The sequence below is a fragment of the Macrobrachium rosenbergii genome, chromosome 51 (genome assembly GCF_040412425.1).
Source record: "Macrobrachium rosenbergii isolate ZJJX-2024 chromosome 51, ASM4041242v1, whole genome shotgun sequence".
Classification (NCBI taxonomy): domain Eukaryota; kingdom Metazoa; phylum Arthropoda; class Malacostraca; order Decapoda; family Palaemonidae; genus Macrobrachium; species Macrobrachium rosenbergii.
The window spans coordinates 5,853,764-5,880,510 of NC_089791.1; the positions used below are offsets into that span (position 1 = coordinate 5,853,764).

A 26,747-nucleotide genomic window follows, 5' to 3' on the forward strand; every position below is an offset into this window, starting at 1 on the left:
GCTACGGGCTGGCCTCCTACTTTGGCTGCTGTGACAACCGTCGTGGGAAGGAAACCAGCGTCTGCGTCCTGGCCGGACAGTTCCTGGTCGACCAGAAAAGAAGTAACGTCCAGGCCTGCTAGAGGGTTCTCCTCAGCAGGTGGAAGAGTGTGGGAAGAAGAAACATTAGGGGTCGGAGGTTCGCACTGTGCAATGAGCACAGTGGTGAGATTTGGGGGATCTTCCGTAGGAGGATCCAGAAGTCGTTTTGGGGCCGACACTGGCACTGACCCAGGGCTAGGCTGGAAGTGCGCGGCAGGGAGCATCCGCGAGATGGATGGAGCTGAGCACTGACCAGTGCGGGAAGGGGCACTGTTTTGTGAAGTAATGTCAGACAAAGCTGAAGGGGGACCCGGGGGATCGAGACCCCTCGGAGTCCCTGGCATGAGGTTGGACAGCGATTCCTGACTTAATGGGAGGACTGGGCCTCTTAGTTTCGTGGAGTTGGCTGCTGCGGCTAGCCTACTGGGGCACTTTGCTCATCTCTCAGAGTGACCCCTTACGTTGCAGGGCCTGCAGCGGTAATTAGTTCGGTCCTTTTGGGAATGAGGTATTCTTGGGTGGCCGTCCGGTCGTAAGACCCGCAGACTAGGCCCAAAATGTGGTTGATTAGTATTGGTGGATGGGGGCACAGCTGTCACAGGGGCTGTGTCCCTATCTGAAGGTGTGGTGCTGGAGGTGCTGGCGGAAGCAGTCAGGCAACAGAGTGGTGTGGGGGTGGGACATCCCCAGAGGATGTCTCAACCAAGCAGGAACTCACCCGTGCGGATCAGCTGCAACGCAGGCGATGCACCTTATTGCTCAGGGGTAATCACCCTGAGGTCCAACTGCAGGCGGTCAGGGACTGTTAGATCCACCCAGGTCACGATCCACTTTGTGTGCTCCTCTGCTGTGGCACTGGCGGGCACCTGGGCCCGATCAATCAGACTAATGTCCGAGCCAGTGTCGGCAGTAGTTGGCAGGTGCACTGGTGGGCTGGAACCGTTCAGAGAAGCCACTGAGACGGTGAGTTCTCTCCGGTGGCTCAGCTAAGGAGGCAGTGGCACTTATCAGGTTCACGTGCCTGGGTGTGACCACATGTTTTGGGCAAGCAGGATACCCAGCAGAAGAGTGTCCTGCAGCTCCGCATAATCTCGGCAGGGACCCCGGTGATATGTTGACCTCGACGTGATGGTATGCTGGGAAGCGGTGTTGAATTTGGCGGAAGGAGGACTGTGATTTGCTGGTAGAGTTGCCGAGTTGTTGCCCTGCTGGTGCCATCTTTATAGCGGCAATCTGCTTCAGCCCTTAGCCATACCTTTTACAAATGGGTTAGGGAGTTTTGTTAGGCAGGCTGTTCCGCGAGCAATTGAGGCCTGAGAGGTGTCGGGTGGCACTATTTTTGCGCTGGAGTGCCATGGTAGGGATTGTATGTCTCCCAGGCATCAGCTAGAGCAGGCTTCCTTGAGGGGTGGCTGGCTGCTTATCATTAAGATACACAGCCAGAGGCCTGGTACGCACACTGGAAGATCCTCCAGCATGGATCGGTTGAACAAATCTTCAAGGTGTCGCACGCCAGACTCTATCACTTGGGTCCCGCTTGGGTTTTGTGACAAGCCCATTCAGTCCAGGACTAGCCAGCATTCTAAGCCATACCTCTGAATCTTGTCTCCCACCTCTCAGGAGTGATCTCATATGCCTTAGCGATGGCCTCACGAATGGCAGCCATGTCTCCTCTTTGATCTCTGTCCAGGGCTCGGTGAGCAGCCTTAGCCTTCCTGTCTAGGTGCTTGGTAAGCAGTAGGGCCCTCTCAGCCAGGCTGACGTCATAGGTCTCGAAGAGGAATTCGATCTCTTCGAGCAATTGTTCCAGCTCGTCTTCAGTCCACTTTCCCACAAGGTTATTGACTGTCGACAGGGAGGTATTTGTGGGCGATGGGGTAGGGCTCGATGCTTGTTGTGCTGCCAAAGCTTCTGCGCTGTCCTTCTTGGCTCTCTCCAACTCGAGCTCCTTGTCTAAGAGCGCTAGTTCCCACTGCTTTCTCCGCTCTTCTCTTTCTTCTTGCTGCCTTCTCCACTCTTCTCTTTCTTCTTCTTCTCTCCGCTGCTCGGCTTCTTGATGTCTTCTCCGCTTTTCTCTTTCTTCTTCTTCTTGTCTTCTCCGCTCTTCTCTTTCTGCTTCTTCTCTCCGCTGCTCGGCTTCTTGATGTCTTCTCCGCTCTTCTCTTTCTGCTTCTTGTTGTCTTCTCCGCTCTTCTCTTTCTTCTTCTTCTTGTCCTCTCCGCTCTTCTCTTGCTTCCTCTTCTCTCCGCTGCTCAGCTTCTTGCTGTCTTTGTTCTTCTTCATACTTTCTCTTCTCAGCAATCTGTTCGTTTACAAACCGTTGAAGGCCTGGCCGGAAAGACCGTCCTCCTTCCCTATATTCCGGAAGTATTGGTGCTCCTCGGTTGACATGTTGCTGATGGGAAGGGGTGCTGAGTGAGGTACGTGGGTGTTCCTGAAGAGGAAAGGTTTGTGATGATGAGAGTGTCCTTGGAACTGATGGCACTTCAGTGAGTGGCACCTGTGGAGTGTGCCTTGCAAGGGTCGCACTAGAGGAAAAGCGTTCCTGAAGAAGTCTGAGTCCTTATGGCGAGATACGGCTGGTAAATGGAGTGCTCCTGAAGGCTCTATATGGTCCTTATGGGCGGATGCACTGTTATTAGGGTGTTCCTGAAGGAGCTGCGGTCTAATGGGCGGAAACACCAGTTGGCACTCGTTTCTTCAACACAGGTGCAATGGCGTGTAAGAGGTTGCTGGTTGGGTGGCATTGTGGTGCCGGTCAGCTATGTGGAGCAATGCAAATGTCAGTGCATGAATTGGCACTGAAGGTGAAATTACTCTGCCTGAGCAGAGGCAAGTAGGGAGTAGAAGGTAAATGAAGACTCAACAGACTGGAAGAGATAGGAAAGGAGAGGAGAAAGATAAGTGCTTCAATGATTGGGTGCTTAGCAGGTGCCTTGGTCATTGGCACTAGAGAAATGGAACTGGATGTGACACAGTGGTTAGCTAGTTATGAAGACTAGTGGGCGCTGCCTGACTTGAGGACAGGGGCTACGGGGTAGGCACTCAATACGTGGTTTAGCACTTGCAACACGCCAAGTCTGGGATAAAGGATATCCTCCCGCATCAGTTAGAACACGTCACAAGATCTCAATCTATATATATGCTTTATAAACAGCTAAATGATTTGTGTTGAAGCACTTAGAAAGAAGAGGTGGGTTTGCCAGTTAATCCGCTAACTGGCGTGCAGAAATTTGCGTTCAATTATGTAATATGATTTTAACTGGTTAGAAATTAGAAATTTCAGTTTTGTTATTAATCTAATTCTTAGTCACCTGCCTTTTATAATTTATTAGTTGATCCCAAATCAAGTAAATTACGTTGGTCAGGAGAGAGAAAAAAAAATGCACTAATACAATTAGCGAGAGAGAAGGGGAGAGAAGGAAGATTCTCTCTCTCTCTCGGTGAGCGATATGAAATAGCACGTATTTATTTATGAATTTATAATCCTTTTATTTTGCGGCAAGCAAAATCATTATTGTTGTGAAAGTACGTTAAAGTTAAATATATTATGGAAATTGCTACTGCTTGCTCTCATAGAAACTTAAGGTAGACAATTTACGCAAGAGCGTTTCGGGTAGTTCACTGCGTTTTCCCGATTTTCGTTAAGCACACGGGAGGGTTTCGTTTCTTGAACGCGAACGTTGTGGGAACGGATCTGCGCGGGAAGCAGCCCCAGTTGAGGTCTAAAGCCCCGTTCACACATTCACGTATCAGCCCACGCATGTTCCGCATGAATAGAAACTAGTAGGTGGCAACGGCTTGCGTAAGTACTCTCTGAAAAGTTCCGTAATGCGTATTTAAGATGGGTGGACATGCGGAGGCGGTCGGGAGGTCGTCGCACCGCCCAGCATCGTGGGCGACCGCGTGCGTTTCGATGTGTTCAAAGATATGTCTCCACGTCATCCGTCATTTGCGTGGTTGCACACGCACCGCGTGGTGCATCCGTAGCGTGGTCTGCACGCCTGCGGAACAATGACGCGTGGTCCCACGCTGCTTTCCCGTTCCCGCCAAAAACCGCGTGTGTCCCCACGAGGTTCGGGAGTAGACGTGGCAACAGCGCCTCGCCCCCAGGACCTGAGACGATGAGGCAGCGCTGCGTCGGGTGTATAAAACAGCTTGCGGCGCGGATGCAGCTTCAGTTTTTTTTATATCTATTTTGTGTATGTCGAAGTATAAACAAATGTATATATTTTATATTATTGTATGTTTCCACTATGTCTTCAACGTGTATTATAAGCAATAAACATAATTTAAAAATAACTTTTATTCAATGAACTAAAAACCATCAAAGTAACAAAATGAAGTAATAATAATCACACAATTAAGACATATGCAAACAACTATATAGTTGAAAATTAACTTATAGAAACAAATATCTATTTTTTTGTATTATTGTATGTTTCAATCTATATATCAGCACTAGTATAAACAATAAACATATAATAGAAAAGTAACTTCTATTCAATGAACTACAAACCATGCGATAACAAAATGGAAATGGAGATAACAACAAAAATAAGGAGGTAAGTGAGTATATTATATTAGAATAAAATAAAAAAATCTGTACTTTCATATTAAGTTGTTTCTTCTACTGCTTGGTAATGGCCTATATAAAGGTATAAACCATTTCAAAATATTCAAAGTTATAATCTTCCCACGCCATGGAGTAATGCACTTAGCCACATTGCAATGCATGTATTTGCTTCTGCGTTAAAAATGTCAGAGTGTATGATCCAGTACTAAAAAAAACATATGCAAACAAATATATAGTTGAAAATTAACTTATATAACAAATGTTTATTTTTGGTATTGTATGTTTCAGTGTATATATCATGGTTGGTATAAACAATAAACATATAATTGAAAAATAACTATTCAGTTGAACTAAAAACCATTATACTAATAAGAATGAAGTAAGAATAATAGCACAAATAAGACATATGTAAAACAAATAAATGCATAAATACAAGGAAAAGTAAATGTATGGATATTAAAAATTTTGGAAGTCGACATACAAAGAGAAATTATTATAACAAGTATAAATGTATGTTAACAGTAGTTCTCCTTATTTTCAATTGCAATGTAGGCCCTCACAGCTTCCACCAATACCATGTAGTGCACATACTCCATGACGGCCTCCATTACGTTTCTTTGTTGTCTGTGTGCTGGTGTTATAAGGGCAACGATGTCCTCAATGTTCTCCATGTTGATTCAGCAGCAGTGGAATACTTCTTGCTACAGGGAGGCACTGAATGGCACTGAAAACAAGTATTACTGTACGGCCTTTGTACCTAGCGTGCACCGCTTGATGTATGTGAGAGGATGTTGTGAGGGTGTCGTGAGGGTAAGTAACGCACAACATTACATACGGTATCGTGCGTGGGTGTTGCTAACTCTGCCACGCATTACATGTGGGGTGTGGCCGCTATTGTCGTGGCAGTTCAAATGCAAGCAACCCGTCTATCTTCTTGCAGTGCGTAGCCTTAACACGTGCTCCGTACTTACGTTATGGCGTCGTTATGTTGACTTACGGACATCGGCCTTTGACGAGTATCGCCAGTCGCGCCGACAAACCTACGAGTATAGCCACGTTTCACATGCGTGAACATGCACGTGGGCTGATACGTGAATGTCAATGTGAACGAGGCTTAACGCTTCGTCGTGCGACATAGACGAAATGGAATTGGAAGAATGGGCGCCAAAGAAAGAACAAAATAACTGCACTTTCTTGCTAAATGTGGGTTTTAAAATACCACGAAATGGTGTACTCTTTGAATATCAGCACGATTGTACTTTACGTTAAGCATGCTTTGCGCTATGCACTGGGGTCGTTTTATAACTACGCTGAAAAACTGTTTTTCTCAGACCGAGACAAGTTGGCGCATGCGCTCTGAACACCACGCTGGCTGGCTGTATAAATGCCAGATATCGCTATACGGATTCCCGTAAACTAATCGTTATTTCAAAATTTATCACTAACCAAGATATGTACATTTTCTTTGCCGTAACTATTCTGAAATAGACTCATAGCTACTGGTCCTAGCATATATATGCAAAATTCCCTCACTAGCACTTCCTAAATCCTAAATACTCGTCCGCTACAACCCGACACTTTTCCTACGCTCTAGAACTTTTGCGGGGCGAACATTTCGCGCCTTCCTCTGTGTTTCGCTAATATAAGAGCCCTATTGCGTTCCCTTGTTATGAACGCTTTTAATGCTACGAGAATCGTTGCGTTTTTAAACAGAAATATTAATATGACTTATTTCCTTAATATTAGGACATGCACACACACTGTTTTACCTCAAAGACGTCGGCACGATCGCTCCCTTTGCTCCTTACAAATGAAATGGTTAACGTGAATGAAATAATCGATTTTATATATTCCTGGCTTTTTTTTAGTCTAGCTTTATAGCGAAGCTAATTCAGGTATTTTGACTATATCCTGGCATTTGGTCGTCACTGTTACAGGCTGGACTGGTTTTGATGAGAATTTACACAAATTATAACTGATGCCACGAGACCAAGGAGTCAGTCGTAAACAAAAAGGGAGTTAATGAAGACTTACGCAAATTTTCCTGGAGTTATAATTTAAGGTGGAAGGTCGCCATATTGGAATTTAGAATTCTTTGCCAATTTACAGTGATTTATTACAGAAACTTAATAGATTAACATTAGTAAATTAACAGTTAGACACCATACGACATAATCACTGAGGGACAGATTCATGATAGGGCACAGTAACAATAATGACAGGGATTGGCAACAAGCAGTTAGATAAAGAAAATTTGACAATCTGCAATAATCAGTTCAATGAGAATAATTGCATTCAGTCTGCCCTGATTACGTAGATTATTAATAATGCGTATGATGGGGTTCCAGGATGGAGAGATACTTCATAAGAAAGTGTTGGCCACAACGACCAGGTATAATTCAATTTGGGAGGCAGGCGAGGTATCGAAGCAGGATTGCGACCGCACCAAGTGTATCTCGTCTCCTGAAAGGGACAGTTCGTTAGCCCTTCTCACACTAAGGGAAATGGAATCTTCCTACAGAAGATTACGGGAATCATGTTCTTAAATACAAAACATAACGTATCCTAGAAGGTGTTTTTGATGAAAGCACTTAAATATGATCTGCGGATTGGAGCTGCGTACGCTAACAATGAACACGTAACTATTCGCGCCCAAAGTTAACTACCGCATTTAACACTTAACTTAAATAACTGAAATAGCCCTTGAATTGCACTGGGGGAGGGATAAATGATTGTTTATCGGGATCGTTACTCGAATTTAACGTTCGTGATTGGCAAGGTAGGGGATACAGGCACGATTTGGACAAAGGAGAAGATTGTTTCGTGGAGGAAGGTTAAAAGTTTTAGAAATGAAATTAAGGAGTAAGTATAAGGGACAGGGCTGGCTAATTGACTACTCGCAAACACTCGAACCTTTCATAATTGTTACAGGCGCCCACAATATGATTGGCCGTCCATCGGCGATTGCCACACCAGCGGAGCAGAGAAATATCGCACGTCCGGTGCAGAAGATGTCTGGGCGAAGAGTCTGCTTCTGTTTTCCCCAACATGGCAAGCAGTGTGGGAAGGGAGCAGCTATACCTGCAAGCATGTCAAAAGGCCAGCAAAATCACAGAGGACAGGAGACCTTAGAACTAAGGCCTTACAGACTAAAATCCTACTGCATCCCCTAAGCTCGATATGCCCATTGGGCTCTCTGAACACTAATTGCTCCCCCGCATCGTACGATCTTTAAGGGGGGGAAAATCTAGGTGTGTTCTGGTAGCAGGGGGTTTTTAAGAGGACCCGGCGTGGGCATTTTCCGTAGGCCGGGAAAGCATCGTTCTCTGCTATGAGTGAAAACAACTGCGTTCCGCCATGTGGCGCCAGCTATATGCTAAAGGAAAATGAAATTCGCCCTGAAAAGTTAGCTAGATAGGAGATAAATAGGAGGATGGATATTCTTAACAATATAACATATATATATATATATATATATATATATATATATATATATATATATATATATATATATATATATACTATATCTATATCTCTCTATATGATTATTATCACTTTTGTACGTGATTCATTTATCACACATTACCACAGGTGAAAAATAAGAAGCAGGGTGGCAGGTCCTGACCGGTTTTCGACTTATTTCCAAGCCATTGACGAGGACTGATACAGGTGTGAAGTCACAAATATATATACTACAAAGAACAGTACTGACGAACATACAACCGTTAGAGGCTCCTCTCCCCACTGAGGCCGGTGTCGAGGTAGGAGTGTCCTTTAAAACTCATTTGGCTAAAAATCGTAGACTCTCAGGGGACATTGCTGATAAACGGACCGCACCCCACCTCAGATCCACTGACGGGTGTCATGGAGCGAGTTTGAAACTCATTAACATTACTACCCTCGTACTGTGTTTACAAATATGATAATCCTATTTCATATATCTCTACTGCCTACCTTAAAGTTTAAACAATTTACAAATTTCTTTTGATATTAAAGGATCAGGATTTATACATCCCTTGACTGATATTCATATTATGGTTTGTAACTTTCTTTTGTGAAGCTAGATTCAATGATGTTCCTTTCCAGTACATTACCCAGAATATACAATCCTTTTGCCCCTTCCCAGTTGATAGCATGATTGTTCTCACTAACATGTACAAATATACCACTGTTCCTTGTGCATATCTCACATTTCTTATGTTGTTCAATTCTTTTTCCAGTGCTTTCCCGGTTTGGCCAATATAAAAGTTGTCATGCAGACCCTACAAGGGGCACCCTATGATTTTCTACAGTGTTGCATTCAATGGAAACATTGGCGGCCTCCAATATGTCACTACCCAATGTATCTTCCTTATTGCATTCTAACCCCTCCTGTAAGGACCCTTTTGAGGAGCCTGTTGTGGCTCAACTCAATGAATGAGCCTGGCAACAGAAGTGTACAATATACGATCTCCTTGGAAAGAGTCATACAAGACTCTAGTTGCCCCTAAAGGATCCTTCCAACAACAACAGAAGGGACAACAGCAGCAAGAGCATCACTTTCAAAGAGGGGAAAAAAGCTTATACCAGGAAAAGGAAAAGCAGCTCTTGGAATACCTATTAAAGGCAAGGGAAAAGGTGGAGCCCAATAAGAATGGTATGGTTGGGAGCTGTCTTCTACAGCATCACATGCAATGGAAGTCCTCCTCTTGGGGACGCTGTATTATCCTAAATGGGCTAGGGTGGAAATGGTCTCATCTTCACTCCCCTTTTAAAGAGGTGTTCCAAGAGTCAGACCCCTCCTTGGAAGATTACGAGCAGAAGGCCCTTTTAAAAGGAGCCACAGAGAAACATACATATATTTGCCACCAAGCACGTCTCTTCAGTTTCCCCAAGAAGGACTCCTCCAAATGGAAGGTGATCCTCGACCTATCAAAATTGAATGAACTCATTTCCGGATGACTACTGTTGCCCAAGTACATTTAATCATTCCGCAAGGACCTGGACTGTCTCTATAGATCTGAAAGATCTATAGGTTGCCTTGGCTCCTCCATCTGTACAAGTGAAAATACACACGGATGCCTCCTTGACAGGTTGGGAGGCCATTAGGAGGATCATCAGGTAGCAGGGAGGTGGTCACCTGCTCTGAGGAAGTGGTATAGATATTTTCTGGAGCTAGTAGCTGTTTTCCTATCTCTTAGAAAACCGAAACCTCCTAAAAAGGGGACACATTTTGTTGGTCCGAGATAATAGGACTACAATGTCCTGCGTAAGAGGTTGGGCTTACGTTCATCTCCTCTCAGTGCAGTAGTGCTATCCATCCTTTGGATGGCGCAAACAAAGAAGTGGCACTTGTCTGCAATTCACCCCACAAGGTCTTTCAATGTAATAGCAGGCCCTTTATCAGTGATGTTAGACAATCAATCCTTTCAATTAATTGGCAACATGCTTCCATGTCCAGAAGAACCATCAACTTCCAGTGTAGATGTCTCCAAACCTGGATAATCAAGCAGTAGCACAAGATGCATTTCTACAAGACTGGAAGAACTGAAGGATGATATACCTTTTCTCCATTGTCCCAGATTTTGAAAGCTTTTTTACCAAACTTCTAATTTTCAATGGAACCGGTTACCTAATAGCCTCAAATTAGCCATACAGGCATTGGTTCCTATTGTTTCAACAACGTGTGAAGAACTCAGTTCCATTATCGTCTGCTGTTCTATCCCAGACAGTAGGGAGGAAAGTTGTCTGTGTGTCCCCCTTGCTGAGCCGAGACCTTCAAGTGTGGATTTTCAAAATCTTGTCTACCGTGAAAATTACCCACCCAACATTGCTAGGTACCTAGTGCAGAAACTACAGACGTCGTCTCTTCGACAATAATAGTCTGTTTGAAAGTATGTTTATATTATATCCATGCTAACAGCCCAGTTGAGATCTTTGTTGAAATACTTCATTTTCTTATATATCCTTTTGAAAACAAGTGCCTTGCTGTTATAACAATCATGGCATACAAGGCAGCTATGTTGGAACCCTTGCTTTATGGATTTGGAATTGATTCTAACATAGAAATTGTTACTTCCCTTCTCTGGTCTTTTACATTGCAATGATCCGCTCCTGCAAGGTTTCCCATTCTCAGGTCCCTGAATTGGGTGCCTAGGCTTTTGTCACCCTCTCAATTAATTGGTCCCAATACAACTATGACATACATGCTGCAAAAAGCAATGCTCTTGACTGCATTCCATCAGGAGCTTGCATTAGTGAACTGGGATCTCTTAGACAGGGACAACACTACATTACTCATACAGCTAACCGTCATTTATTACTGTCTCCTGGCCCATCATTCCTGGCCAAGAATGAGAACCCTTTAAAGAGAAAAATCTGTTCTGATAGGGAAGTCAATTTGCCAAATAAAACTTATGCCCAGTTCAGGCACTTAAGGTTTACCTAGAGGTCATGGCAAACATCCCAGAAGGTCCATTTTTCCTACACCTTAGCACAACAAACCACTCTATCTACATGAGCTGAGATAGTTGTGGAGCCCCTTACTAAAAGGCAGATCCCATTCTTTTCCTAAGTCGTATGATATTCGAAAAGTAAGTACACTGTTAGTTTTCTTCGAAATATCTCTTTTGAAGAAGTCTTTCAGTGTACAGGGTGGACATCAGGAACAGTATTACTAAAATGTTATTGCCACGAACTCGAACAAATTCATCTAGTACACTGTTTATCAGTAGGTGGCATAGTAAGTTCTGACCCCATAGGCGCTACAGCAGAAAACTAGGGGTCTTCTTGATGTGGTGGGTATGCTAAGATATCGCTGGGAAAGGTGCAACAATACTACGACGAAATCCAGTATATTTAGTAAGTCACTTTAGAACTACATCTTAATTGTAAGTTCGTGTTTAGTTTCATGTTCTTTGTTGCCAAACCCTATGGGTATCTGGAATAAAGAATGTGGTTTATGACTTGTGGCTTAACCTTGGACCAAAAATTTTATCTGGGTTGTTGGGATTGATTTTAAGAACTTAGTCATTTCTTCACTTGCCAATTTCTTTGGTAAGTTCCTTTGAGGATGAACAGTGGCTACACTATCAAGAAATAGGTTTTGACATAGGAAAACCTATTTTTGGTATCCGCTGTGAGTCCTCAAACCCACCCACTTTCCCTGTCGAAAAGGCATGTGATTTGGGTGAATAATTATCTTGCATAGACATGAAAAAGAATAATGAGAGTTAGTCTGATGTGAGGTGCGTTGTTGACCCAATAATGAACAGTGCACAGTGAGCTGTTGCTATATCTACAGGTTGATAATCAGAATGGAACCTTGGCAGCTACTGTAGACAAGAGAAAGAGCCCTCTTGCACTATACCAGCCAGACCAACTAGAAGAGAATTCTTTGAAAATGGTTGCTTTATTTTATGGAGCACCTCTAGGACGATAAGAGTAACTCCTTTGAGGACTCACAGTGGCTACCAAAAATAGGTTTTTCCTACGTCAAGCCTGTTTTATAGGCTTTCGCTATCCTCACTCAAGTTGCTGTATTCACCTTGAGTTTGCTTCTGTTTTTTCCTTCGTGATGAGTTTAAACTAAAGCTATTTTGCATAAATGACTCTATCACATTCCCCTTTTAAACCCTCTTTTTCCATAGCAAAGTGACCTCATTTTCTTTCTCTGAGTGCTATTTGGGCAATTTTCTACTGAGCTGAGGAATGTGGCCTTTTCCATTTGTACATAACACCAGAATTTTTATTTACAATGAAGACATCAATTTGTTGTCTGGGTTGATAATGTTTCTTATCTTTTATGAAAAAGCTGTGTAGTTTTCTATACTAATTCCACTAGTATCCTATACCAACATTCTATTTTGCACTTTTAATACTTTTTCTATCCCTGCTTTCTTAATATTCCTGATCAACAATGGCCCATCTGTAGACATCATCTTTTAACACTAAAACAAACTTCTCTGCAAAAGATTTTCATATATTAACTGTCAAACAAATAAGGTAAAAATGAATACTTTGAGGTCTTTGGTAGAATGTTTGTCAGTTCTGAATGGCATAATATTCTTATCCTTCAGATGCCTACAGCATTTCTCAACACAAGATATGATTGTACTTATGTCAGTACTAAATTATTCATCACTGACCTGACATGCATCTTTTCCTTTAGTTAGTGTACAAATCATATTTTCTGAGATGAAATATGTATTCTGGTATAGAGAACTGCATCTAGTAGCTGATGTTATATCAACAGCAACTTCTTGCAAGATATCTGATACGACTGTACTTCCTGAAAGAGAATGAAATGCATGAATGGAGGACAAAGTAATAAACTTTTCAATACGTAATGATAGCACTCTGCTAAAAAACAGTTCATGACCCACATCAGTACACAATGAAAAACAGTAAAGCCCTAACTTAGTGGATTATCATTATTATTTTTTGCTGTGCTAACATTTTAGACAAGATACATTTTTACAAAATTTCTTGAACTGAATGTTAATTGTAAAGTACAGGTTATTTTATTATTATTCTTATTATTTTTTTACAAAATTCACTAGTAAATAAACAGTGAGTAGTATTAAACAGACATCTTAGGATAAGGGAGAGGGAAAAAAAACAAAACAAAACAAAAAAAAAATAGAACAACAGTAATAAGTGATCAGGAACGTTAGCCAGCAGCGCAAGCACATGCTAAGACAAACATAATGACATCAACTCTTTGACTGCTTGTTTCCACATAAGAAAATTAACTCTTGACTATTTGTTTCATCATAAGAAAATCTCTTTAACAGACAAAATTATCAATTGATGCATTATTTTAACATGTAAAATCTGTCATACATGCAGGTTTGGATTTATTTCTTACAGGGCACAATGACAGAGTGGGTGTGGGCGGCCAGTCACTTACAGTGGGTGGCCTGTTGGTTTTACTAAGATGTCCCCGGTTGCGTAATGATAAGTGGCCACCGCCATCTAACTTTATCGTATACTGACGGTGTGAGAGAGTTTCTGTCACAACACCTGTTCTGTCCCACCTGTTGGAGGCCTGATTTTGGATTTGAACAGGGGCACCTGTCTCGATGGGCATCAGCCATCTGGGGGTGTCCATGGAGTGTAGTTTTTCTTGTGCTTTTGCCATTTCCAGTTCCCGTTTTCTGAGTGCCCGATGCCATTGCCTGGTTACTTTATAATGTTGTCTGGTTGTGGGCATGCCATCGTGTAATTGTCTGCTGGTCTGCTGGTAGCGAGTTGTGTTGGGGACTTATCCACCCAACGTAGGGGTGTGTTAAGGTACTGGAGGATGGCCTTGGATACTTTATCATTGACAAGTGAGGCTCCATGATGATAGTGATGTTGGGGATCCTGATTAAAGAGCCTTGCCATCTTGAGGCACCAAACTGCTGCTGCCCTCCCTTTCCATTTGACTGTGGGTAGTGGGCGAAGAAAGTGGCAGATTGAGATGTCCTCCACCTCTTCAAGAAGGGGTGCTTCTGTCACTGAGGTTAGTATGCAATATTGCTGGGAGGATGATGAAACCCCTAACGGGTAAAGTATTTTCTTACCACCAGTCTGTAGAAGTCTGCCATTTGGGAAATGGGCTTTATAGCTGTCCAGTTAACTTGTCTGCAAGGCCATGTACATATGGTCCTTGTCATGTGGCAAGTCTGTGCTTGTTCAAATCTTGTCTGTAGGAGTTGATCATCCCAGATAGTGTTTCCATCTGTGGTGTTTTAGTTCACCTTCCAAATTGGCCAGTAGATGGGTGCCAAGCTCTTCAGAAACTGGCCAACTGGTTCATGATGACCAGCATGACCTGGGTACTTGCCACTGATAGTTGGAGACTTTTGGGAAATGGCTGCAAGATTTCTTCCATACATGTTTATAGTAGTCCCATCTCAAATGAAACAGCCACGAAATCCCCTGATGCTGTGAATGAGTTGAAATTTTTGCAGACTTAAGTGTGAGGTGCCAGTCTTGCATATCATTAGCCATTAAGTAACTGATAGGTTGGAAAATCCAGTGCCACCTCTTGACACTTGCATCCATGATGTGTCCGTCATGGTCTACTTGTATTTCAGGGATGCCTCTTGAATAGGCATCATCAAATTGGCGTCGTGCATCAGGTGTGTCCTGAGGTGGAGCCATGACAGGAAGTTAGTGGCACAGTCCTGTTTGAAGGCAGATGCTTAACACTGATTTTGAACTGTATTCAGTTCTCCTTGAATGAAAACCCTACATAAACATCAGCAACCCCTTGAAAGAATTCGACGCGATTCCCAATACTATGCAAAGGGCGCTGGCAGGATGGTGAAACCTCTCTCTTGCAGCATGCATTAAGTCTCTGTAATTGATGGTGCACTGGGGCTTTAGCTGGTACTTCTTGGCTACTTTGGTCCACTTGTCAAGCACACCATTCTGTTGCCTTGTTCAAATCTTGTCTGCAGGACCCTCCCAATAACGTCTTTGTCGAGTTGGTTTTTAACTTCTCAAAATCCCAATGATGGGTGCTGCAGGAGATCTGACCCAGTAGTGGTTCATGAAACGTGCCATGACCTTGCTCCACGGTTGAGATGGATGAAATTCTTGATGGCTGCCTGTTTCATCACAGGTTTAGGTTCCCATCTGTTGAAACATTGAGGATGAAAAAATGCAGAGTTGAAATTTTTCAGACTTCAGTCTTGAACATTCTCCTGCAAGAGGCAGTCATTGGTATTGCAGGCAAGGTGGCAGTTGCAGCTGGAGTTGTCATTCGACACACTTGGCCTATTTACGGGATGCCAATGAGGAATGTGATGAGGAATTTGTCTGAGGTGGAGCTAAGCCCAGTTCCTGTGAGAAGCTGTTAATGAAACTTAGAAGTGTTTAGCTGTCTTCATGAAATCCCCATTAAACATCAGCAACAGTGGAGCACCCATGCACTTCGACGGGTATGTCAGCAACATCCAAGGCCAGGCATATGGTGCTTGCAGCAGTTCAGGTTGTCTCTTAATTGATGAAAGCAAGGGGTCCTAGCTGGACACACTTGGCTAGAGCCTGTACAAGCACCCATTCTGTTGCCTCTCCGGGAAACGGGTTGCAACCCCTCCCATGATCGTTGGGTTTAACTTCATCCACCTTGGTCGACCCAGGTTGAGGGGTGGCAGGCTTCAGCTATTGAGGGATGAGATGGATTTGTTTGTCATCACAGGTAGCATTTCCCAACGTTTTGAGACATTGAGAGATGAAAAAGAGCAGCAATAACCATTTCACTAGTCTTGAACATTGTCGTCTAAGAGAGTGCTGTCATTGTTTGCAGAGGGATGAGGTGCAGCTGGAGTTTGTTGAAGGCACTAGGCCTGTCTGTCCAATGAGGAATATGATGAGGGAATTTTTCGGTTTTAGAGTGAGCCCAGTTCAGAGCAGGCTGTCTGTCGAAAGGTTTTGACAGTGTTTTGTGTCTTCATGAAGTTGTTGGTTTTCCTTGTTAGGAGTACTGTTCTTGTTGTGTATAACATCCTATCTTCCAGCCCGGTTATGTTCAGGTGTTTTGTTAATTGATGGTTTTGAGGGTCCTGCTGGGCGACCATGGAGCCTGTGTCCTCCATCTTCCAGCAACCTTAGGACCCCTCCCATGAGTGTTGTGACCTACCTGTTTTCGTGGTTTGAAATTCGGGGTGTGGCATTATATTTGGCAGCCTCTGAAACGTCTACAGAGGCCACAGGCACATCTGTATTCTTCTTACTGCTTCTGCAATATTTCTTCAGATGACCTACCTTCTGACAATTGTGGCATGTCAGGGATTTGGCTAGTCAGGAGGCTCTGTCCCAACCGTGTGTGTGAGGTTCACATTACCCCTGGCATTCTGGGTCCCTGCAACTTCCAGTGCAGTGTCCAAATTGTTGTTGGTGCCAGCCATGTTAGGAAAATTCTGCCAAGATTTCCCCTCCATTAGCATCCTTGCTGGTCACTTCAAACATGTAGTACATGGCTTGTAAGTATCAATATTACTAAAGATATTACATGATTGAAACTTGTCTTTTTAATTCCTGGTTACTAAAGCCTACCATAAGTTTACATAATAATATGCATTCTGACAGGTCAAAATCACAATTAGGGCAAATGAAATCACAATCGGCAGCTTTCTGTGTGCACTTAATAAAATAATCGCTCACTGACTGATCTGGCCCTTGCACTATACTAAAAAATCAGACCAGAGCACTGCCTGATTTGTTGATTGAAGCACTATTTTTTCCACAGCACTGAGAGCTTCCTCGGGTGTGAGATTACACCATTGAGCATAAGTGAACCTGGTGTTGAGGGCTCGTTGAAGGGCAGGAACGCAGTGTAGCCGGACATGATGAACAGCTTCTGTTGGTGGCACCCTGCAAAGTTGCAACCAACAGGACATTGCACCTCCAGGACTGGAATCCCACTGAAGACATCCCGATCTTGCATTTCTCTGTGGCTGACGAGTATGGAATCCTCGGAAGAGGCTGCTCCTGCATTCAAGGAGGCACAAGCGAGGTTAGCCTGAAGCACCTGAATTGCCTGTTGCTGCACTGATGGACTACCTGAGCCTGTAGCATGGATGGAATGATATTCCTGGGGATCATTGGGCTTCTGCAGGTGGCTACAGATGGCCTTCGAGCCCTTGGGGTCATGAGCGTATTCCTGCAAGGTGGGGCCATTGCTGGAGATGTGTGGCTCTTGAGGAACTCACTGTGCCATGTTTGGTTGAATATCTTTATTCTACAAGTGCATACAAAGAATAATGCATGCTGTCTGGATGATGGACAAGTACAGACAGAGACAGTGTTGAGGCGGTAACATCATAGCTGCTGAGAAACAGCCCACAGCTCGTACATTCAAAAGCCTTACAATATATAAGAAATAGTTTTAAAAAAGTAGTTTGATTTGTAAGCATTCTAGAAGCACCACCATCCTACCCCATGACAACAAAACTGGTTTACTCGATTGCTCCTTGCCCACTAACACTTTGCCTAACACGAAGGGAAAGAATTTACCCACCCAAAAGCTTTCAAAGGAAAATGTCTCTGCTTTGTTATGTGCAAATGCTTCAGGTAGCCATCACTGCAAACCTATTGTAGCTGGACATGTGAAGCAACCTTGTGCCCTACATGGGTTGATGGATACTCCTTCAGTGATTTGGTATCTTTTGGTAAAGGCTTGGTTCACCTCCAAGGTAATTTCCAATTGGTTCCATAACCACTTTTTTAAGGAGATTATTCGTTGTCAGACACAGGCTATTGGAATTTCATCCCACCACAACCCAGTTAGCTGGTGATGAAAGTCATATTAGGGTCATGTTTTTGCCTTTTAATATGACTGCAGAGATATACCTGATGGACCAAGGTGTTATTTTTGCAAAAAAAAAAAAACCAGCTATACCGGAGGAAATACCTGGAGGAGATGTTGGTGGTGTTCAAGGAAGAGGAGAAGAATCAAAGCTTGGATACATGGACGTGTGTAAGGGTTGGGGGGTGGCAGGCAGGACGGACTCTGGAGAATCTGCAGTAGTAGTTTTTTCTGAAGTCTGCTATCCACAACTTTGAGGATGCTTAGAAGGATATCATTGTGCACACCTGGGAGGCTGCTTGAAACCATATTCATGAAGGGTAAAGATGGCACAATCGACATCCAAGATTTCAACATCGACAACTTTCATACCTAACTCATGAAGAGAGGTGATAACGTCCCCAAGGAGATGTGCAAGAGTGGTTGGATGATGATAGTCGATATCCTGGCTTCCAACTGTTGTCTGACAGCAAGATAGCTGTTGCAGTTGCCACTGGTTAGATGGAGGAGGAAATCCCTGAAGAAAATGATACATCTGTGGCACACCCGACCCCAACCTACAAGGAGATGCAGAGGATCTTGGACAACTTTCTTGAGCTTTGCAAAAACCCCACCACCGACCACAATGAAGCTCAGTAAATTCGGTGGCTGGTGATTCCGAGGTAGAATAGTTGATCTTTTCATTATAGTACTTTTGACAAATTCTTCAGACCCCAGTGCCCATGCACCAAACCCTATCACCATCTACTTCTTCAGTAACTCAGTCATTCATCTGGGAGACACAAGCAAACACTTTGGCACTCTTTTTTAATGTGCCAGATTCTTCCAGACAAGAGTCTGAAGTGTCTCTGCTGGGCCTTGAAAATGTTCTAGGCACCTTAATGCCTCCTCTGACCAGTTTGCCACTTCATGATCTTGACAAGGAACAGGACCTTGACAAGACAGTGGTGTTGGAAGAGAGGAAGGAAGAGGAGGACTTGTAAACCATCTTTACAAGTTTTTAAAAGTCTGGCCCACATACACATTTTTGGCACTGCACTCAGGTGAGAGAGAGAGAGTTTTGTTTTTATTTTGTGTAGACACCATTGCCTTTCTAAGTGACAAAATGGGAAAAAAGGTACAAGCTTACTATTTTACATAAGTACAGTAGAGAAGTGTGTTGTATGTACAGTACAATACCCATCTATTGTCTATTGTTTATAAGCATTGTTAGGTTTAGTGGTTTTGCTGAATACGTTTTTTGGTGAAATAGCTGTATTCTGGTTGTTCTGGTGATTTTGGTGGTTTCACCTTTTATTTAACTTGTCTTTTGGGCAAGTTGACGACTGTCGCTTTGTCTCTGACAGCGGCAGTCAGGTTCGTAGCAGCAACGAGTCAGTATCTCGGCAGCAGAGCAGCAGGAACTCAGTCTGGATGGGCGGCAGGTATTACTTACCTGTTGGCTTCGACAGGAGGTGAAGGATCTTGTCTGTGTGACTTCATCCCTGAGGGCAGCTGAGGGTATTTTGATGACTAAGGCTATGATAATTATGCACTAAAAAATCACGAAATATGCATGCAAATATGCAGAAAAAAAATGGAAATATGCAGCTAAATATGTACTAAAAATAGCACCCAACCAGCCAAATGTGCGGGGGAAAAAAATTAACAAACCAGTTTTATGCGTAATCTAAACATGAAAACAACAACATAACAACAATATAAAAATAAGTGGTGACAAATGTTTTCAAACACTACAAATTGTGGTTACATTTAATAATGACATGGTGGCGTAAATGCTCAAAGTTAAAAGTGCGTCTATTATCCGCCAGCATAGCTTTGTATTCAGAGAATACCCGCTGTGCATCACACGAGACGATTGATACATGTTTCAATGAAAGAATGTCCGACATATTGAGCGGTTCTAGCGTCTCGTCAATTTTACCATCCCCAGAACGACTAGGCCCTGGTTTACATACGTCTACTAGTAGTTGCTGCTCCTTATGTGCACTGCCAGACTTTGAAGCTTCAAGTCGGATGTGCTTTGCGGTTTTGAGGCGTTGCTGGACTTGGAACTTCTTGCTCCCTGACACTTGTATTTCGCAGTATTTGCAATACAGCACACTTCCGTAAGTTTTGAGTGCATCATATTCCTTAACATATGCGTGAAGTACTTCATTTTGGCTTCTTGGGACTTTCGGCATTTTAATGACCAGTGGTAGAGACAGCAGCACGGACCTTTCTTGACTGTTGGTTGTGGCGCGAGACTACCTTGTTGCACGTCGTACAGTGTGCCAGATGAATATTTTGCCAAAATATGCATTGATATACAGGTATCTAGGAAATATGCACTTATTATCGAAATCACTTAAAATATGCATTTGCATGTGAAAATATGCAAATGCATAACTATCCTAGCCCTATTGATGACTGACCGTGGTCATCAAATGTGTGGATTGGTTCCCGTTTGGCAGCATATGGCTGCCTCGACGACTCGGCCGTGGTCATCCGGTGTGTGGATTTGTTCCTGTTCGGCAGCCAGTGTCTGTCATGGTGGCACGACGAGTTCGTGTGTTTGACTTCGTCCTTGTAGACAGTTGTGACTGTCAGACTGTCTTGACAACTCGTGAGGTTGTCTGTTTCTGTGTTGAGCCCAATTTGGGACGCTGTATATTTTCGAGACAAAGTTCTTAATTATGTGTAATTGTTTATGTTAGTAATTACATTTTTTGTTGGACGAGTTATTCTTGGTTTTGGATATTATTGTTGGAGTCACTTGTTGTATGTTTTAATGACTCGGTAAAGCAATTATTGAAGTATTTATCATGCTACTTATGTATTTATTATACTGCTTATGTATTTAATATTATGCTGCTTGTCTATTGTTGTTTTTGATGTATTATGCTGCCTGTGTTAATTTATTTTGCTGCTCAAGTGTTTGATCTATTTGAAGTTTAATTATTGGGATTGTGTTTTGCTGCTAAAGTGTTTATTGATCTATTTGAAGTTTAATTACTTGAATTGTATGTTGTACTGACTCGATTTTGTTATTATTAATTTGCTCTTTAATGATGTTGATTGCATTGTTCATTTAAATATCTCGTTGAACCTGACTCATTTGTATATAATGTAAATTACTGTAAATAATAAATTAGTTTAAGGTCACTTTATCGTTTTGTTCAGCTCCTTCCTCCTTTGTCTGCCTCAATTTCTGCCAGTCATTCCAGTCCCGTACTTTTTTTGTATTTAAGAACCTGCTGAACCGACTGCGGTTGATTACAGCATATAATGTATCTTGTAACAAAAACAAGGTAAAAACAAGGAACTTATATCTGAACATCCGCTCATAACCATAAAGTGTATATGGTACTGTGTAGTGACGAGGTAGGGGAAGTAAGGTTACTAAGTTACCATTTTACCACGGTACAGTGTTTTTTCGTGATATCCAGACATTTTTGTCAGACGCTTAGGTGTACTAATCCTGGTAAATGCAGGAATATTGTTAAATAAATAGGCACCTTTTATCATATGCATTTCAGTTTTTTATAAGCAGTACCTCAGACCAACACAGAACAAACAATAGTATATCTGGAGCAATATGGAATTAAGAATCCTTAAAGCCCCGTCCACACTGGCAGGCAAAGCCCAACGGGCAAACACTGTTCCCATAACCCGTTCCACTATACTGGCCGAATGAGTATGGAGCCAGAGCGATGCGATTGTCTGGTAACACTGCTTCAGAAGCGAGAGAAAACATAAAGAGCTGCAAGTGCCCGATGGGCATGCCCGCCAGTGTGGACAGGCCATAAGAAATAATTTAACAGGATACACTCTGGAAAGCTAACCTGATTCTAAAACACCCCATCCTGCCACCACAGCTTTATCACCAGCGTTGACATCTTGTGCTGCGCCCAAACATATCGGCTTCACCCGAGAGTTGAATGTTGCTTGTCTTCCAAGATATATTAGAGCTATATCATTATCTTGCTGTAAGACAAAAATGGAAGAATTTGAGACTCTTACACAATGGAATTGAAATAATTAATTTTCCTTTTCATGCACATACAGTGTATGTTAAAATCTATACAGCCTCGTGCTCTATAAAGTTTATTATTAAGTATATCAGTTTACAGGTATGCATGCACACATGTATACACAAACACACACACACACACACACCTGTCTTGGGTACGAAGGTCCTTCTGTTCCAACAGCTATTTCACCCCAAAATGCAAACACTTTGAAAGCACCCATTTCTTCTTTCTCCAAAACTTCCGCATTATACACCATTTTCACCAAATTCATGATTAGATAACCTAAAAAAACTCAGATTCATTTTTTCACCTATGATAATCTTTTATCTGCATTTCCTTTATAATTTTTGTTATTTTCACATGTTTTTAAGAGGTCTCCTAGTATAAGTATTGGTTCTGTATTAGAGTAGTAAACCCTGTCCAAGATTATTTTGATCATTTCACTGACCTGGAGCATGTACCAAGGAAGCCCCATTTACATCTCACAGGGGTGACCTCTTCTGCCAGAACGATGGTGTAGCCTATTAGGGGTCCCCTTAGGTGTCTTATTTGCCAATGCCTATATGGCTTATGTAGAGGAAATAACTCATAAAGACCACTGCAATCCCTGCCTATATGCAAGATGTATCAGTGACATCTTTATAGCCATTAAGAATTAAGAGGAAGTAAAGGACTTAGCGAATGCTCTCCAGAGAAACTCATGCCTGAACTTTGCGACAGAATATTGCAAAAACAAGACTCAACCCTTCTTAGATATCCTAATTATGCAAAAAACTATAGTATTGAAACAAAGATCTATGCCAAAGCAAAAACCGAAGGCAAATGCCTCAATGGCAGGGGAGGCGGGGGAAGGATGTCACATAGCATACCAGAGTTCAGTGGTTGATGCTTATGTAAAAAGATCAGTAACTCACTGCTCCACTTTAAACTGAAAGAATAAAACAGCTGCTAACCAACATTGGTTTCCAAGATAAGTTAATCCAGGACATGATTTAAAAGAGGCTGAGCAGAGTCTTCAAAGGAACCAGAAAATTAAACCAGTAACTTAGTCAGCTTCCATCAACTAGACTAAACTCTACTCTTTGAAGATGACAAAAAGAAAATCAGTAACGCAATTAAGCGAGGAACGAGGCCTAATTCCCCAAATGAAAATATAACAACAAGGATGTACTGCAAACCAAACCTTACAGCACCTATGATAATGAAAAACGATACTGCTGGCCTTGAGCAAAAGGGAGACGGGACACATATTGTCTGTGAGTTGACATGTCTGGAGGTTAATGCCAGCCCCTTACCATAACATACATTGACCACACTCCCACAACTCTCAGGTGACGTTTGCAGGCTCACCAGAACAACGGAGCGATCTTCCAACACTATGGACAAGAATGACAGAGAGCCATCTATCTTGAAATTAAAAGAAAATAATATAGTACAACACAAAATTCCCACAGAAGGATTATACCAGATACTGTCCACATATTACTACATAATCCAACATTAAACAAACAACTGGAGGCCGAAAGATCTCTCCCGTCAAACAGAAAAATAACAGACCATAACCATATTATGGTAACACCCTCACTTAGCCCACATTCCTCCCACATTGTTACCACGTGGTTCTGTTTTGTTGTTGCTTCCTACTCTTGCCATAGCAATGTACGTGGAGTGTTTCAGCACTACTACACATTACTATCATTGTTATTTTATTTTTATTCTTACGGTTTTAATTCTCACACTGTCATTGTACTTCATGTTATTGACATAAAACACATTTGTTTTGTTGTTACTTTTAAATGAAATAAATACTACAATTTATCTTTACACAAGGCTGGCTTAATCTAAGATGAAGACGACTCTGTAGTTAAGTCCACCTGAATGAGTTGCAAACGTAGCGACGTAAAGGCCAAAATGATACGTGTGTGTGTGTATGTGTGTGTGTGTGTATATATATATATATATATATATATATATATATATATATATATATATATATATATATATATATATGTATAACTGATATATATATATATGGAATATATATGAATATATAAATAATATATATAAAATATATATATATATATATATATATATATATATACTATATATATATGTATAACTGAATCACTAGTCCTATGGAACAGACTGAATAAAGGACTAAAGATAAAATCCACGAAGGAAACGGAAACACTGGAGTGCTTTCGAGGCCTTTCGACACTAGTCCTTTACTTAGCAGTTTCCTTCGTATTTTATCTATATATATATATATATATATATATATATATATATTACTTTGGGCATAGTTTATCATATACAAAACAATCGTTATATCAGTGGCTTTTATGCTGTTGATCAACTTTTTTTGTTGATTCTTCATATTTTCTGGACATTCTTTTTCTTCGTGTCGGCTTGTGTGTATATGTGTATATATACTCAGAAAATCACAGAAGATTCACACGATTTAGTACAAGCGAAAACCAGTGAGAAGATCCGTACCCATTGCTTTAGGGAGTTGTTAATTTATGATGCGTGAATAAACAACTCATGAAAGAGCTTACATGATCCTCTGATCCTTCTGACTTTGATTATATATATATATATATTTTGATATATATATATATATATATATATATATATATATATATATATATATATATATATATATATATATATATATATATATTATATTATATTATATATATATATATATGTATGTATGTATGTATCTAAACATACATATATATATACATATACATTTGTCAGACTTCTTTTGAGAATATAAGGAATCACATTAAAAGACTGAGAAGTGGACAGGCACCAGGAATGGATGGGATTACAAATGAAATGTCCAAAATAGTGAATACATATGTATGCACATATATAAAGACATATATTTTTGTGTGTGTGTGTGTGTGTGGGGGGGAGCAGACGTGTTGGAGGTCTCTCTCACGTTTTTTACCAAAAATGAAGGTTTTTTTCCCCTTAGTGCCTATACCTCTCACAGAGGGCGATGTATTAATAGCGTCTCTATGTAATACCCAGAGTGTAAGCTGGATAGTGTTGTGTAATTGCAGATATAATCAATCCACATTCTCCTCCAATCAGTGTCTTTGAATCTTTCAAGTTGCAGCTACCCAAGGCCTATTAGCCCTGGGATATGGGAAAAAAAAGAGCTGTGTATTTTTTAGCGCTTGGCCCTCCCTTGACCACAAAAATGTCATCTGGCCAACCTCCAGCCATTGCACCAGAGACCCTGGCACCTAACGATACCTGTGCCTCACACATAAATCCCGTGGTTGAGAACAAGTGTCTTTACTTTATACAGTACCATTCGAACCATTCCATCATCGAGTCTATCATAGAATCGACCTGTGCAGCCTTCTCTGACGAGGAAATTAATGTTGCATATTCAGAATGTAAATACCTGATACCAGAATTCATTCTTCGGGAGCGATCGGGAAAAACTTGTAAGGTGTCAAAGAAACGAGCAGGTAAAAGTTACTGCTACTTTATTACAGATCCAGGCAGCTTATATTGCGGCCGACTGACGCCGGGCCGCGAGAGACAATGGAATTGACTGTGACCTGAGGTCGAAACAATAAACAATAATATGCAGTGAACGAGTACAAATTACAATACAAAACATACAGAGCTACAATATGGATACAGTCTTGATGCCTGTGAATGAAGAAACATGTGATACACAATGTGTGACATTTGTATAAATACGCATAAAGTAAAAATGATTAAAATGCGTGACCTGGCACGTTTTAGGCGTGACTAATTGAGCTTGAAGAAAATGGGAAGTCACCAAAGAAAACAAGCTCAGCGGAGACTTAATTAATGGCGCCCGCCAAAACACTATCCTGGCGCCGATGTGGTGACTTTACAAATACTCCCCAAGACGAGGGACGCGCCTGACTAATCCCTGTATCTGCTGGGACGCTGAAGGGTGCCGGCTCCTTGAAGATAATGGAGGGGCCTCCCGCCTGTGAGGCTGCTGGTTGGGCGGTCCCTTCCTGGGGCGGCGCGCGCCTGGGGTGAGGGCGTGCTGGAGTGCGGTTGGGCGGAAGGGGTGCTGCGTCGCTGCCGGGACTCTCCGACAGGAAGGCGGGCTTTAACCGGTCTATGGAAACCCAGTCGTCCTTGCCTGGGAGTGCCAGCTGGAACGCCTTGCTGTTTCGTTCCAGCACGCCGGAAGGGTCCCCTGTAGGGCTTAGTTAGTGGTGGACGGACGGCGTCGACTCTGACGAAGACGTGGGTGGCGGATGACAGCTGTGGCGGCATGAAGGTGGTTGCTTTGTCGATGTATGAGCGCCTGCAAGGGGCGAACTTGCCGCCACGTCGCGAGCCTCTGCAGTGATGGGGAGTGGCGTTCATCCGTCACGAGCTCTCCCGGCACCACGAGGGGTTCCCCAGGTTTGTTCAGCTGCGGATGGGGTGCCGTCGGCTCTGGGGGCGGTCCTCAACCCGAGGAGGACCCACGGCAGCTGATGTTTCCAGTCCTCGGCGGTGCAGCGGGCCATGAGGGATGACTTTAGGGACCTGTGGAACTGTTCGACCAGGCCGTTGGCCGCTGGGTTGTACACTGTGGTGGTGTGGTGCGTGGTTCCCAGCAGTTGAGCCAGGGCAGACCACAACTCGGAGAGGAAAGCGGGGCCCTGTCGGTTGTGATGTGGTCCGGGCGCCGAAGCGGCTAACCCAACTGGAGAGCAGGGCCTCGGCGCACGTGCTGGCGGTGGCTTCTTGCATGGGTGTGGCTTCGGGCCACCTCGTCGAACGGTCTACCACCGTCAGG

The 26,747-nt window shown here is 42.6% G+C and overlaps 1 protein-coding gene across 2 annotated transcripts in view; it reads right to left on the bottom strand.

Moving 5' to 3' along the window:
* LOC136833124 (uncharacterized) overlaps positions 1-26,747 on the bottom strand; it is a 176,455-nt gene that overhangs the window by 59,082 nt on the left and 90,626 nt on the right. For both annotated transcript variants that reach the window (XM_067094782.1, XM_067094781.1), the window contains exons 13-14: positions 21,761-21,902; positions 12,784-12,926 (exon numbers count right to left, since the gene is read on the bottom strand). In XM_067094782.1, the coding sequence (XP_066950883.1) occupies positions 12,784-12,926; positions 21,761-21,902 (285 nt within the window). The remainder of the gene's footprint in view (positions 1-12,783; positions 12,927-21,760; positions 21,903-26,747) is intronic.